Source organism: Scomber japonicus, chromosome 21, assembly GCF_027409825.1.
Source record: "Scomber japonicus isolate fScoJap1 chromosome 21, fScoJap1.pri, whole genome shotgun sequence".
Lineage (NCBI taxonomy): Eukaryota > Metazoa > Chordata > Actinopteri > Scombriformes > Scombridae > Scomber > Scomber japonicus.
Genome location: NC_070598.1, coordinates 19142878 through 19159165, shown reverse-complemented (window position 1 = coordinate 19159165; position 16288 = coordinate 19142878). Strand labels below are relative to the sequence as shown.

The following is a 16288-nucleotide window of genomic DNA, read 5'->3' as shown; positions in this document are numbered from 1 at the left end:
AAAGGGTCATCTCGTGCGAGTGTGGGGTATGCAGAAAGAGAGAAGGGGCACAGAGAGACAGAAGAAGAAAAAAGAGAGCCACAGTGTTGTGTAACAGCCGGGATGCTGGGAAACCCTGCAAGCAACATGAGTCATTCTTGCAAGGATGAATATTGACAGTGGAATGTTGCTGTTTGTTTGGACATAGTTTATGCAAACAATACGCAAGGCTAAAAAGACTTGTACGCGCCGGTTTATTGGCTGTACCGAAGCTGTAATTAACAAGTGTTTAAAAACTTGTGAAGATGGATGAATGTGTACGAGTGCGGACAGATCTTCGGCGTGGAAGAGGGCAAAGCCTGAGATAAACTGGAGGGAGAAATAAATCAGCACGGGAATAATAAAATAAGAGTGAAAGCTCCAGAGAGCTCAATTCTTCAAACCCTGTTTCACAATAAATCACACACACAAACACACACACACCCACACACACACAGAGTGAAGTAAAGCCATTGCCCTAGGTGATGCACGTCTGAAAACCACACTGCCTTGTACAGCCAGAGGCCGATGTGGCCACAAAGTGAATTTGATGGTGATGGCGCCCAAGCTTTTGGAAAACACTCCTAAATGCTGGGAAAGTCCTCTGTATGCAACAAGCTAGGTCACCCTAAACTAAAGATTAAGATTTCTACACACCTGCAGCATCACAATTCCTGCCTTTTTTAAACACATGCAATAAATTGAGGGAATCATTTGTTTCCAAGGAACAACAATTAAAGGAGTTGGATTCCTGACCGCAGTAGACTCGTTTGCAATATGCTACCTCCAGCCCTCTGTCACTTTTTCCTACACATTTTAAAACATTAAGGTGATTTTTACTTCATCCTCAACACCGGACTTGTCAAAATTGTCTTGTTTTCCATGACAGCAGAAGATAATGTGATCCATTTGCTTGTGGCACTAACTGCTCCTCTAGAGAGTCTATATGAAGCACCTGGATCTGGTTTTGGTGCCTCTGCTGAGGAACATAGTGTGTATTTCTGTAGCCAAAGCAGAGGAAGTGAAGATAGGAAAACTGGCACTTACTGCAAATGAAAATGAATCTCCACTGGGGATTTTAACCTGGACTTTAACTCTGGTTCCTTCAGTCAGCCTTTACCACAGACGGGAGACCATTTTCACAGTATGAGGCAGACATGTTGGCTGAGGCTGTTGGGTTCTCACCAGGGTAGCTTAAAATCTAGTTAGAAAGAATTACATTTAAGATCCTCATGAAAAGAGAAGATGGTTTCTATTTTGATGAAGATTATTTGGCTCTACATCCTTTCTTAGAAAGTCTGATTCTCCATCGCCAATCTACATCACTGATTCTGTGCGCTCATGATCTACGTCCTACCGCAGGACTACTGTATTGACAGCTACAAATAATATTATTAAATGTTATTCAATCCAATCAAAACCTCATGTGAGTGAAAACAATTGGGAGGAAATTGAATGAGTCACTCCATTTGCTGCCCGCATGCCACAGCGATAATATATTCCAAATGTATTCCTCTCCCTTCCAGTTTCTTTCTCTTTCTCGCTCTCTCCATACAGTTCACTCACATGATGACTGTACATCTGAGAGGAGAAAGCTTTCCTTACGCTGAGTGATGCTTTTCATTAAACTGTACAGGATCCCTGTCGCCTGCCTGTCGGGCCAGTCTATATCCAGGTCATCAATAACAATTTGAACAACGCCAGTGTGTTGCTGTCTGGTCATGTTCATGGGGATGCTTTGAACTTTTAGGGATGGCCCTTTGAGGAGCTTGTCTGGTTCACATGGTGACAGAAGCTTTAAAAAAAATACACAAACATATGACTAGTCACGTGCTACTGAAAAAACCTGAAAATCTTGATTTTTGTACCTAATCCGCTCCGGGTCTGATTGTGTTACACAACCAAAATATACAATGATGTGTCTACTAAACATTGATTTCCTTAAAGGCCCCATCCACTCAAAATGTTTTGTTTACTGTTGCTTCACTTGAATGTTTGTGCTGACCAATAAATCTGAAATGAAGACGTGTACTTACATGACAACCAACCGTGGTCCAAAATGGAAACTTGAAGCCTCCAGTGCACATACAGAGTGTGGAGAGAGTGGACTTATACAGTGAAATATGAGACATCTAGCTGTTCATGTTTTGAAATGTAAAATATTTCCGTATTCCCAAACTCCGGATTTTACATTGTAGGACAAGCATGTCAAAACTATTCCATAAAGGGCCATGTGCTTGCAGGTTCTTGTTCCAACCAATCAAGAGCACATGATTCGACCAATCAACTGTCAGAAGACTGAGATCAGTTGATTAAATGAGTCAAGCTTGGTCAGAATGAAAGCATGCAGACCCTTTTAGCCCTTTATGGAATAGTTTGGATATTCCTGTTGTAGGAGAAGATGTAAATGTAATTTTATCATTTTACTTATTTACTTAGTAATCTTTTGTGTGTGTGTGTGTGTGTGTGTGTGTGTGTGTGCGTGTGTGAGTGTGTGTGTGTGTGTGTGTGTGTGTGTGTGTGTGTGTGTGTGGAAGAAACAGGTATTTAAAATGACAGGTTCTACCTCAGTTATAGAAACCTTCTTTAGAGCTCCTTTAAAGCTGCTTGTCTGATACTTATGACTTTAACAGCTACACTGTTACCTGTTAGTTTTTAGAGTCAGGAAGCTGTTGAAGATGCACACAAACCAACACATCACTGATCAGGATCTATGGAGTGCAACACTGCAGCAGGATGGTGTGACTGATAATTTTCTGCATCAAGAGAAGGTCACCGCCATCTTGTGGAAGGAGAATGGTCTTGCAGACGGCACAGACGACAGTTTATTTGTTTACACACACACAGCAAACCTGGACTTGAAACTTGCTTTCCAACTATTAAATGCGGGCGCCACTGAATGCAGTTTGTATTCAGCTTACTTCATCCCACAATATTTAATTTTAGGCACTTTTTAAATTTTACATGTTTTTCACACACAGAACACAACATGCACATACAGCCAAAAAAACAGGATGTGATCTCAGTGTTGATGATTCATGGTTCAAATCTCAAATTTAAACAGACCCTTCCTGAACACTGCCCATGCTCTGAATTTAAGACGTGGATTACAAGGAATTGATATTTGGGAATGATATAGCGCTCCCTCTGTCCGCATGCAGACGGTCTGTTTAATGGTGGAGCCAGATGGGAAAACACAGAACAGGCCCAGTGGAAACTATTGCTCAATGCACCTCTTTCAAACAAAATTTATACCGCTCATAAAAATGCTCCTGAAGTGTTTTTGCCAACGTCTTCTCATCTCAAATCCAGCGAGATGTTAAACGGTTAAAAAAAACATTTACTCATTGCATCATCATCGTGTTTATTTATTCGTGTCGGCGCAGTCCTGACTAGAAATCATCTGTTTACATAGTGGTCCATGAATTCAAGACAAACACACTAGTAAAGGCGGTGTAGCAGACTGGATGCTGCTTTTACTAATGTCTCTTTCTCAGTTCAGTGCACCCTTTTGGTCCTTAAAACTGCTTTAAAGTCTCAGTCGCAGTCTAATACCTACTTTATTCATGTGATATATTCATAATCTCTCTTTTGCATCATATTTGTTTTATTTCACATTCATTCCATTAAAATTAAAAATCTCTCTCTCTCTCTCTCTTTCTCTTTCTCCCTGTGCTGTGTATTTGATCTCATCTTTCAGTACCACTCTGTAGCAGTAGATGTGGCAACCGCATCATCACTATGGCAACAAATGCCATGCCAAATAGCAGCAGCCAGCTCTGTGACCCCCCCCCCCCCTTTCCTTTGCATTAGGATCCATAAGATGAACACTTATACGCTGTGTTGTCCTGGTGGGTCCCATACAGGCAGTTCATCAAGGGGCCTGGTTGGTGGTTTTGCTGCAACGTCCTCTTGCACCAACAACCTCTGGTGGTCTGGGAAGCTAGTGTCCAGAAGACATATTATCCGTGCCTTGGCTACAGGTCACTGGCATTTCACTCTTATTTTAAGTACCTTTGGTGTACCTCCTGGGAAGGCGGTGCCGGGTTACCTCTTGTTGGACGAACGAACCTGGTGTCTCATCCAGTTAGTTGGAGCTGATGAAAAGGCGGAGGAGGAGAAAAAAAAGAGGAAGGAGACAGATTATGATGTTGTCTTTGAGTGTACTTTCTTTAGTTTCTCCATCAAGAGTTCCAGACACTTTTAAAATACCTTAACATTTTGGGAATTTCAATATGCTTTTTGAGGAGAATTTGATGAGCCATCAGCCAGCTGGGTTAAACAAGAGTAAAACAGCTGGCTTGGCTCAATCCAAAAGCACATAAAAAAAAACAAGAATAAAATGTTGGACTAATCCTTTAACATTGAACACTCACAGCGCGGTTGTCCTTGTTGTCTTGGGTTACTGGCACTGCTACCGAAGGAAGACTGGAAGTTATGAATGGTCTCCTGAAGGATCTGCCTTTCTCGGCCCTGATGACAGCCAACAACGCTCATTACACACCAGCAATATAATTTAAAGCAAACATGATTCTTCTGTTATACTTTCACATATCGTGTCCTTCTGGTATCTATCCACTGTGCAGCTGTTCCTCTTTAACAATTTCCATCCTCGTTTCAAAGCGATTCTGCCTATCTCTGCTGGCTCATAATGTTAACAATTTATTATAATATAGTATTGCGTTGTACTGTGGAAAACTGGAAGTGGAACGACTATAAATTAAGGCCAGAAAGCGCTGGAAACCGTTAGAAGATGAAATTCAAAACCGTATATGTTAAACCGAATGCACCTTTCCAGCGTTGAGCTCCGATATGGCCGCCAAGATCTGTTGTCTGGGTCCGTCTGTTTTAATGCCCAGCTCCTTCAGGTCTCCGTCTGTTAGAGTCAGGAAAGCCTCCATGTCCACCTAGAAGGAGTGGAAAGAAAAACCTAATTAAAATCAATGTTAAACATGTGCAAATCATTAAAGTTTTGGCAATTTTTTCAGACACAGCAGGTCACAGTGATGCATCATTGGCACAAAATATAGAATACCTCCTGTTCCTCAAATATAGGCTGGTATTTCTCAAGTGACAGCTTCTTCAAGATGCTTGACAGCTCATCTATAAAAACATTTAAAACACAAAAAACAAAACACGGTATTATTTAAAGGATTGTGCCAAATCTTGACACCCATGCTTACAAATACATTTAATCTGTGTGTTACCTTCATCTGTGATGGTTCCACTGCTGGAGCCACCACTGCTCTTGGAGCGTGGATGTGACGAGGCTGAAGACAGAGAGTCTCCCGCCCCAGGAGGAGGCTTGGGTGTTGGGGAAGGAGACGGGGTTAGAGTGGGCGATGTGCTCTTGGAGGTGGAGGAATTCCCTGACTGAGGTCTCTTCTTTAACTCTATCTTCTATAAGGAATACAGATGGACATTAGCACCAGTTCACTGACAGGACATTTTTGTTATAATTTGTCTTTTATGCATTTATTTTAAAATTTCCAGGAAATCTGACGTGGGCTGAACATGTCAGGTCAGGTTGACCTGACACACAAGTTGACCAGACACTAAAACAAATAAGGCCCGCACATAACACAGTAGTATAAAGTGTTTGAATGTACGGGGTTTGGAAGGCTGTTTTCCACTGTCTCGCTGTCTGCTGTGGTCATCTGTTCATTGGTGTCTGCCGTGTTTGCTGTATCATCAATAAAGATCCCAGTTGGCTGTTCGAAGACTTCTGTTCTCAGTCTCTTACTTTAGGGTTACTGAATTTAAGTAATGAAGTAATTATCTTACACTTCTCACTGTTCTCACTAAAGGAACAGTATATGGGGCCACTTTCTTAACTTTGTCTGGTTTACACATTCTATCAAAGTAATAACAGATAGTAAACAGGACACAGACCCGTCTGGAGTGGATGTCGGAGGCCACCAGGCTGGGGTGGGAGTGGATGTCGGGGAGGCTGATGTCAGGCAGCGGCAGGCCCGGTGCTGAGGCTGGAAGTGGAGGCGGGTTCTGCGTCTGGCTGTGCTGTTTCTCTGGTGCTTGAGCCTTCACATCTATCAGGCCCGCTGCTCTCTTCCTTTGGGCTGCTATCTGGGAGAGAACGCTGTCTGCGCTGCCCCCTGGTGGAAAGAAGAGGAAAAGTAGATGCTGTGTTGCAGGTGCTTTATAATACAAACATGTAGTTTGTGTTTGTCTGTTGTGTGTTTGTGTGTGTGTAAACCTGAGCGGTTGTGAGAGTCCCGGTTGAGTCCTGCGACTCCATTGGAGCCTCCGGAGGAGTGCGGGGAGTGGTAGTGACCGGAGTTGGAAGGAGAGGAAGAAGAGGGCCCTTTGTTGATGCTGGGAAACTTTATGGACCTGCTAACCACACGACTGATAGACGTCTGATGAATAAAGGAGGGAGATACGATGAAAGACATACAAACTTTCATCCACACACACTTTCCCTCCATGTAACACCTTAAAAAACTCACAATATCTGAATTCCCGCTGCTGTTTAGCTTCCTCTGAGGTGGCATGGGGAGGCGGGGCGCTTCGCTCTTTCCCTCCCTGAGGAGGCGCGAGCGGTCTGAGTTCCACGGTTCAAAGTTGGACGGAGGCAGGAAGGGAGGGATCACTGCTTTCAGCTTGTCGTTAGGCAGCCGGGTCAGTGGGGCACCACTTCTGAGCTACAGATGGAAAACACAGTGTAAATACAACACTACTACTACTAATAATGATGATAATCCTTATTTTTATAATAGTTAAAAAGTACAAACCTTATGTCTGAAGCATATAAATAAAAGTTACACATAAAATTTAAAAAAGTTACACAAACATAAAGGCTGGTTACCATTGTGGTAATTAGGAAGTCCTCTTTTTCTGAAGATGTCCTGCAAAGACCTGAAAAAAGGAACCAACATCATTTAGTACATGTTCCTCCACATGTATGCTGTGATGCATGCAACTTTTAACCCTTACATACTGTTCAGGGTCAAATTTGAGATTTGAAAGCTGTAAAAACACACTATACACATTTATTTTAGCTGGACTTTTCTTAATGTGATGCCAAATATGGATCTGGTTTATTTAAATCAAAAATCAAAAATCAAAAATCACCATTCAAACATGCTGTATGCTTCATATTCTATAGCATGGATTCCTGAACCATAATATAGTGATTGTGAATGTCTTTTTTTCCATAGATTAACACTCTGTTTGCTCTCTTGCAGCTTCATGATGATATAGCTAATGATTAATCAAACATTTATTAACAGCTAATAGGGAATTTATGAATGTGAGTTTGTGTAGAGACTAATTATGAGTCAGAACACCAACAGTATGTCAGGGTTAAATCTTACTCTTATACATTTCTTTGCTTTTTCCAAACTCTCAGTTACTATTTGGCTCACCGGCATCTTTGCTCTTGACTGCCCAAGTGGTGCTGTCACTTGGCAGGGTGGGGGCGGGTGCCAACGCCCCGTTCGACGCTCCGGCGGGCTTCATATCCGCCTTCATTGTGGCGTCCAGTGGCGTTTCGGAGTCGTCCGGAAACGGAGCCAGGCGATTGGACGAAAGGCCGTGCCTCAGGGTGTGAGTCAACTTGAGCCGCCGGAACCGATTTGACATCCTGCTCCACCAGGACTGCAGGAGGGTGGAGTTTTAATGATACAGTACGGTATAATCATTATAATAAAAATATATATTATTATATTAAAAAAGACAGAGGTGACAGGTGGGATTGTTAAGTAAAATCATTTAGCATGTATATTATGGAATGTCAAATTAGCAAACAAAAGAAAATAAATTCTTAAATTAAATGTAATCATATGAAGTGAGGTGTGATTATTTAGTAAGTGACAGCTGTTCGGCTTTTCTCATACCTTAAGGCCTCCTTTGTCATCAGGTGGCACGGGGACGTTGGTGAGGGAGTGTCGGCTTTTGGAGCGGTTCAGTGAAGCTCTGCCGCGGCGCTTGGACTTATCTTTGTCTACTTGCATACACACTGATGCTAACAGACGCACCAGCTCAGTGTCTGACCAGATCCACAGCACACACATGGGGGGGAAAATAAGGATTCAGTGAGTGAAAGGTGCTATTGTCTGATAGCTGATATGTCATCAAAGGCTAATCAGTCATTCCTTTATTAGAAAATGATTTGTTTGTGAGAATATGATGAATGTACAGATCAAATTTAAGTTTCTCTGTTGGTCAATATTTCAAAATCACTAGTATATCCGCTGTCCTAGGTGGAGGTCTTAGGATGACTCCTTATTTGGATACATGCATAAAAGACAAATATCTACTATTTCCTACTACATATGTGACATCCTGTTGCTTAATTAGAAAGGATTTGTTTCTTCAGTCTGGCCAAATTTCCCCAAAGTGCTATAAAACAGAGTGATGATTGTGGGGTCACCTGGGTCGTTCAGCAGCATGACCAAATCAAAGGCCGTGTATCCATTCTTAGCCCGAAGGTTGACGTCAGCACCTTGACTCAACAGGTACTTGACAATGTCTTTATTACTGGAAGAAGGAGGGAAAGAAAGAATGAAAACTAGAGTAGGAAAGGGCTGATGATAATGTCTGCCTTCATACTGTATTGCACAATATTGCATAATCACATTTCACTTCATTCCATCTTTTTTTTTCATTTGAACTGAAAACTGACAAAATCACCATGGACTCACCCGTGATAGGTGGCCTGCATTAAGGCGGTCCATCCGTGGACGCCGTCTTGTTTGTCTATGTCGGCGTTCTTCTCCACCATCAGCTGCACCACCTCTAACTGACCGCTCACCGCCGCCATCATGAGAGGTGATGCTCCCTCCTGATTGGATGAATTCACCTGAGTGGGATCCTCCTCCAAGATCTCTTTGACTAGCTGGGAATTTCCTAAATCGACATAAAACGTACATTTAGAGATGCAAAAATACACAAATATACTTACTTAATTGTGTTTTTTACAATTAAATCTTACAATAAAAACATATTTTTCTATCAGTTTAGCTGTTTTTTCTAAATATTCAACTTAACTCACCCAACTTGAGAGCACTGAACACGTCTGGTCTTCTTCTCTCGTCATCTGTGAAGAAACAAGCAAGGCTGAGAACAGAAAGGAGTTCTGATACCCTCTGAAACAACAGGCCTACTTGGCCAGAATCCACATAGCTCAGCACTATCAGTCAGTGTGTGTGTGTGTGTGGGGGGGGGTTATGTACATAAATACAATAAAAACGAGCTCGAACACAGAAAAAGAAAGAAGAAAGTGAGAAGTAAAAACATTCTGGTGGAGCTTGAACATCCTGTATCATGTGAGAAAAGTGAGTACATTTCAGAGCCAAAAGGGGGGGGGGGGGGGGGGGGTTATCACTGTGCGATCAGCCCTAATAGATAAGGTGTCAGACAATATAAGCACAAGTGAGCTCTGGTTACAGGTGTTTGTAATATTAATGCTACAGTCAGTGCTTTTAAATGAAGTGGAACTACTGCAGAGAAGACCCATCAGAGATCAAAGACACTGTTGGTCTCGCTCTCACGTTGGTGTTAACTGCAGTGAAAGACCTGATTCTACACACTCACACAGACTAGCAAGAAACTCTTCCTGAGAAATCTGTTTACCGTCTTTATTTGATCTCCTTTCATCTATGGTTCTCATCATTATTACCATTATATTCAATAGTTCATCCATATCTCATCAGACAGTAGATATTATTCAATTCTGCACCAGTTAGTGTTTATTTCATTAAAGTACACAGTGTAGTATAATATTGTAGTTAGATATTGTATATACTGTAGTTTAGTTGTCACTTTTTCTTATATTCAGTTTATTATACTTTCATTGTGTAAACTTTGTGTAACCTGCTTTTGCCAATAAAGCAAAAAGTCGAATTTGAGACTGAGAAAGATGCTCTACCTGTCTGTGGTCTGACAGTAGTGATGGAGTCAAGATAAGCCTTGACGTCTCTCTGTTTTAGCTGCATGGCGAGCTCAAAAGCCGTCTTGGACAGTACGTTGACTCTGTCTGGGTCAGCTCCACGCTCCACCAGCTGCTGAGCCACAGCCACCTTCAAAACACACAGAACTTTATTTGTCAGCTGAAGAAGAAGAAGACCAGATATGCATTTGTGCTGCAGCTGTGCTTTAAACAAACTAATCCACCCACATCTAAATGACACCTACAAGACCTAAATGTATTTTGACTCCAATCTATCTAACCATGCATCCATCATTCACCTTCCCGCTGAGGGTGGCCACCATCAGTGGTCCCCAGCCAGTGGTTTTCTGGCAGAAGTTGACATCAGAGCCCCACTCTAGCAGCAGGCGCACCGCAGCCTCGTGGCCGTGCTGCGACGCCACCATCAGGGCTGTGATGTCCATGAATTCTCTGCCTCCGCCTCCTCCTGCACAGCCTTCACCACCTCCAAAACCACCCGCGCTGTGGAGAGAAAGGACAGAGTCATAAATATTTAAGTCAGTCAAAGAAAAGGGTTTTTTTTTAAATTAGATTGTATTTTAGTGTAAGAGTAGGCCTCAAGTTCAAACCTGCAGCTGTTGTTGTTGTTGCCATTGGAGACAGCCTCTGCAGCAACAGCCAGATGATCATAGTCATCGACGTATGCCCCGCTCTCCAGGAGTAGCTTCACTACATGGGTGTGCCCCCCACGAGCAGCCATAGTTAGGACACTCGCACCCAGCCTGTTTCGTCCATTGATCTCTGCTCCGTTCTCTAAGAGGATGTGGGCAACTGTCAGATGACCAAACCTAAGCAGAGAGTTAGAGACAAGCAGAGACTTATAATAACAGTTTTATCCAGTTTAAGATCCTCACACTTTTATTTCAAATGCATCAGGGTAGTTTTCTTTAAGACAACTCAGTTCTCAGAGGATTGGGAGGAAATGTTGGAACCAAATACATTTATGTGTGCAATCATGTTAAGTAAACTTTCTAGCTAATTATAAAATATCTTAAATCCATCTTGTCAAATTCTAAGCACTGCAAGGCACTGATAACCATCACAGGCTCATCCCCTCCTTCTCATTCTCTCCTTTGAACAGAATTTTAATACAAACATGTTGCTACACCAAACTCCATGCAAGAATCTGTCAATTTATCAGGACCTGCTTTGAACACTTCACATTCAACACTTTCCTGTTGTGATAGTGCCAGTTTTGTTCATTTATTGTATTTTACACACATATAAGATTGCGTTAAGTCCGGATAAAGCAAACAAAAGGTGTGAAGGAGCCACCGTTTCTTAACATAACACTGACATTCGGTTTCATGGCAGAAAAGTTTAGCTGTAATAACAGGGAATTAATTAGCTATTATTTTATTGACATTTGTGTTTCTATTCGCCGAAGTGAAGATTGATTTCTGACAAATGTAACCTGAGTTGTAAATTAGTTTATCATCTACTACATGGGCCTACAAGTGAAATGTCCAGATTTTTTTAATGGAGTTTGGTGAGACTTTCGGACACGGTGCATTGAGCTCCAGCCCCACCTCGCAGCCTGCATCAGCGGGGTCCAGCCGTAGTTATTGCGGCTGTCCACCGAGGCCCCTTTTCGTAGCAAACAGCGCACCAAGTTTTCATGCCCGCTAGCGGAGGCGAACTGCAGGGCGGTGTTCCCCTCCTCGTCCGTGCAGTCCACCGGTACCAGAGACAACATGTCCGCGGCGGCATTGCACTCCGACCCCGCTTCTGACCGCAGCCTGCTCTGCCGTCCGGACTCCTTCGGGGCTCCGGGCTCCAGGATGCTCCGGGCCGTTTCATAATCTCCTTCATCGCAGGCACGGAGCAGCAGCAGCGAGCTAGCGGGGACACCGAAATTCATGTCCTCCGTGTTGTTACCGTGTTATTCTGTCTCCATTCAGCTTGAGTTGGTTTGTTGGACGGTAACAGGACTGTCCTTCTGTCAGTCGGCCTGAGTTTGAAGACATGACGCACACTAAAATAAAGTCTGACGTCCAGGTAAAGTTACACTAACTCATCTTCCTCCCAAATACTGAACACTGTGAAGCACTTCCACTCATTGCACGTCAGCCATAAGTTTCTGTGACTAAGAAAACAACTTTTGCCCGGTTCCGTTACTTCTTAACTAATTTGCCCCGCTATTACACGGCACACGAGTTCCGCTTTGAGCCTTCAAAATAAAACTGTCTCTGGGCAGCGCCTGTCCCGTCTTGAGGGTATCCCTAGATCTGAGAAACTATTGCAACATTTTTCTAAATTGTCTTTTCATTGTGCTTGTTGTACATAATAATTGTGTTTATTATTAGGCAAAACTGTGGTTAAGATGTGGTTAGGTTTTGACCCCTGATAGCATGTTGTTAAGTTGTAATAATAAGTCTGTGCTCTGAAAACTAACCTAACCTCAAGACTGACACAATAGACCAATAGCGACACAAATGAAACAAGTAAAAACAGAAATTGTATTGTTGAATGCCTTCTAATCGTACTGGGGAAACATACAGGAAACATACTTGTCAAGGCTTCACCGGATGTGTCATGTAATTGAATCAGTGGCTTTAACTTGACTAATTTGTGGATATCAATAACAAATTTGATTTTTTTAAAACGAAGACACGCCTAAAGGTAGGGGTTGATGTCTCACCCATCATTTGAACTTTTCATGATTGAATTTAGAAAGAATGTTGAATCTATCCAATTGAAATCTGATATTATTGACCAAATTTGCTGTTAAGTTATTTTTTTCTGTTTATTCACTTTTGTTATTATTACTTTAACCCGTGGCCCGTTACCATACTGAGTGCATCAAGCGAAGTTTATCTTAATTTCATTATGATGCCTGAGTGTTTTCAATTATTGTCTTAGTGCCACATGATGTAATTTCATGGATGTATATATAAAGAGATGGAGAGAGAGAAAAAACAAACAAAAAACTAAAAGTTAACGCTTGTGGAAATATACAATATAATATAATATAATATAATAACAGCGTTTACTGCCTCAAGTACCCCTCCAGTGGTCCCAGTGAGAAACTGCATTAAATCCTAAACAATAGTCAATTGGCGCCGCTCGGTGGCGCTGTTGGTAACGTCTATGTCTGAAACACCAAAGAAGAAGAAGCAGTATATAAACAGTAACCAGGCCTCTTTCCGGCCTTTCCGAGAAGGGCTAACCACGCCGTTCCTGACTCACCGCTGTTCGCTTGAATTTATCCCGAATAAGTCGGTCAGGAATAATCATAATGGTATGTGCTGTTTGAATAAAGCTGTGCGTGTGTTAACGAAGCCTTTCTGACTATGATTTAAGTCGTATTTAGCTTAATTTGACACAGAAACGTTACAGAGTCCGGTAACCAGTGTGGGTAGCTAACGTTTTGTTAGCTGTTAGCTTTAAAGTGGAAGTCCCGCCACAACCCTGACACTAATATATGTGTACCTGGCTTTATTACAAACTCGCCAGTATACGACACAACCTCTTGTCCGACTCAAAGATACACTTAATGCTATAACGAGTATGTTGGTGCTACCGTAATTTTTGTTAAGTTACTGAACTATAAATGTCTAGATAGAAATAAGTGTTTCTGTTCATGATAAAACTGTTAAACTTCATAAAATAATGTGCCAAAGTGTTCAGTTAAGTTTCCCAGTCAAAAGTTATTGTCTCGTGTAGAGTTAGACATTAAATGTGGTGGAGAAACTGTCGCTGGAAATAAGTATAAGCTATAATTAAAGTGTAGTAACAGTCACTGTGATCAAATGCATCTTACATTTTAGTCTTGTATGCCTACACTAAAATCTGTTAATATTTTACACACAAATATTAGTATTAAGCGCTCCACGTGGTGTTGCGTTTTAGTCCATCTGGTCTTCATGTTAAACCATTTGGATGAATAATGAAAGATGTAGTCTGATTATGTAAATGTCACTACGTAACGTTATGTAGATTAGTCAGCATTGATCTAATTAAACCTTTTCTGAATGGTCACTATTAGTAAACTATACATTGATGTAGGAAGGTATTTAAAGCTTTCATTATTGTGTATTAACGGGAAGATGTAAATCTGCTGTCACTTTCTGTAACTTATGTTACCTACCCATAATGTAAAGTATTAAGGTGAATGTGATCTATTACATGTGTAGCCCAATATAACCGTTATCTATTTTATTATTCATAGCCTATAAAACAGCGGTTTTATAAAATTGCATGTGCATCTTTTTGAGGGATGTCTGTACATTGAAAGTCTTTTTCTTTCTCTTTACTTCACAAAAAATAAATAGATAAAAATTGTTTTTTTAAACACATGGCTAATAAGATGATTCTGATTCTCCTCATGTAGGCTTTAAAGGACACTGGCAAGGCACCCGTCGAGACTGAGGTCGCCATCCACCGCATCCGCATCACCCTCACCAGCCGCAACGTCAAGTCTCTGGAGAAGGGTAATTAAGTTCAAGTTATTAATACTCTTAAAATGAAACGAAGACCTGAGCAATGAGGATAAAATTTGTTGTGATGAACCCTGACGACTCTTATACGCTATTCTGAGCCATGGCTTTTTTAAAAAGTACCAGAAAGTGGTTGCTGGTTGCTGATATCTTACAAAGTTTTCTTGTATTATCTTCAGTCTGCGCAGATCTGATCCGTGGGGCTAAGGAGAAGAATCTGAAGGTGAAGGGACCAGTCCGCATGCCTACCAAGGTACAGTGGTTCATGTGTTAGACCGGCATTTTATTGATATGGATGTAAGACATGAGTTTGCTGTGATTGGTAATGGAGAGGTGTCTATTGTGCATCCTGAGTACAAAAGTGTCTTAATTGGTCATGAGATAATCGATAGCTAACATTACCAGGAATCATGAAGGTACCTGAGGAAAAATACTATATATATATATATATATATGACCATATTGGGCTTTGATGATCAGCGCACTGCAATTCTAGTTGGGTAATGTGGATTCATGTCTTTTTTTAATTGTCTCAAGCTAAACTGTGTTCCCTCTGTTCCCCTCCAGACTCTGCGCATTACCACCAGAAAGACCCCCTGTGGTGAAGGTTCCAAAACCTGGGATCGTTTCCAGATGAGGATCCACAAGCGCCTGATCGATCTGCACAGCCCATCTGAAATCGTCAAGCAGATCACCTCCATCAGCATCGAACCCGGTGTAGAGGTTGAAGTTACCATCGCAGACGCATAAACAAATGCAGATGATACAATAAAGACATAAAAAAGGAAAACTGTGATGTGGTGTTTTTGGATGATTTATATTCTGACAGTGCAAGAAGTGTCCTTAAAGTGAGTGTGTATGGAACCATAACCATAAAAAATATACTGAAACTTTGTGGCATTGAAGAAAACTTGTTGGCAGAGGAAGGAATATTATTAAATGTACTTCATAAAGTGACCAGTGTGTTACTGATTCAAGTTTAGGCTTCAGTCTGACGCAGTAGCAAACCTTTTCAACACAGCTCTCACAATTATAATGGTGGATAATCAACAATGGGGTCAAACTGTATCCATACCTGAGGCTGTCTTAACCCAAAATTTGAAAGTCTTTGTACCACATGACTTGTCGCTATTATTAATGATAAATTATAACTTCTATTACATGATGTTGATCAGACTGTCAGGGAAAAAATGCTAATGCCAAAAGAAGCCCATTGTGTGTGTCAGCACTTTTAGATATAAATTTTTATATTAGTACAAAAATGTTAACCCCATTTACAATTTTTGCAACCTTTTATACCAACCGTTCACCTCAGTAAAAATAAAACGTGCAGCTGAACATTGTCTAGACACAAGTACATTTGAGGTCTTTTAAAATAGTGGTTCTCAAACTTTCACATCGAGGACCCCGGAACTGACACCAATTACATGACAGACCGTTCTCACTTTTAGAAGTTTTATGAAATTAATAACCAAAATAGTCATACCTTCTGTCATTGTGTTACTTATGGATGGGATTGTAGTGAAAATAAATTATTCCCCTTTCTGCTGGGGATCTACTGGAACCTCTTCAAACACCCCTGTGGGTTCCTGGACCCAACTTTGAGAGCCATTGCTTTACAAAATACCAGTTAAATCAGTGATACAGAAGGTCATTTGTATCAGTGGGAGTTTCCTTTGACAATAACAGATACCAGTGTCTTTCATGCTTGGTTCAAATAATTTGCACTACAGACATTGAAGGAGAGGTTCACATTTTTCCACAGTCTTCACAGCATACTCAAAAAATCAACACTGAGAAGAGTTATTAGTTGCTGTCGTTCCTCCTCTCCCACTGGCCATGAAGACGTCTATTCCTAGAACAATTTCAATTAAGAGATGTA

The 16288-nt window shown here is 41.4% G+C and overlaps 2 protein-coding genes and 1 non-coding gene across 3 annotated transcripts; 2 read left to right on the top strand and 1 right to left on the bottom strand.

The window, feature by feature from the left end:
• Window positions 1-2904: 2904 nt before the first annotated feature.
• On the bottom strand, window positions 2905-12077 carry LOC128382070 (ankyrin repeat and SAM domain-containing protein 6-like). The gene is made up of 18 exons (XM_053342048.1): window positions 11497-12077; window positions 10537-10755; window positions 10228-10429; window positions 9908-10058; window positions 9032-9076; window positions 8682-8886; window positions 8411-8517; window positions 7875-8026; window positions 7404-7635; window positions 6845-6894; window positions 6486-6680; window positions 6233-6395; window positions 5911-6131; window positions 5226-5418; window positions 5054-5121; window positions 4809-4925; window positions 4395-4491; window positions 2905-4115 (listed from the first exon to the last, which is right to left on the bottom strand). The coding sequence occupies exons 1-18, from the start codon at window positions 11826-11828 to the stop codon at window positions 4066-4068; spliced, it is 2799 nt and encodes a 932-aa protein (XP_053198023.1). The 5' UTR covers window positions 11829-12077; the 3' UTR covers window positions 2905-4065.
• A 1023-nt stretch (window positions 12078-13100) lies between these two features.
• Window positions 13101-15196, top strand: rps20 (ribosomal protein S20). The gene is made up of 4 exons (XM_053342072.1): window positions 13101-13208; window positions 14301-14400; window positions 14586-14659; window positions 14974-15196. Exons 1-4 carry the CDS (start codon window positions 13206-13208, stop codon window positions 15154-15156), a joined length of 360 nt encoding a protein of 119 aa, XP_053198047.1. The 5' UTR covers window positions 13101-13205; the 3' UTR covers window positions 15157-15196.
• LOC128382894 (small nucleolar RNA U54) lies at window positions 14447-14513 on the top strand. The gene has a single exon (XR_008323819.1). It is a non-coding gene; the product is annotated as a small nucleolar RNA U54 (small nucleolar RNA).
• Window positions 15197-16288: the final 1092 nt, after the last annotated feature.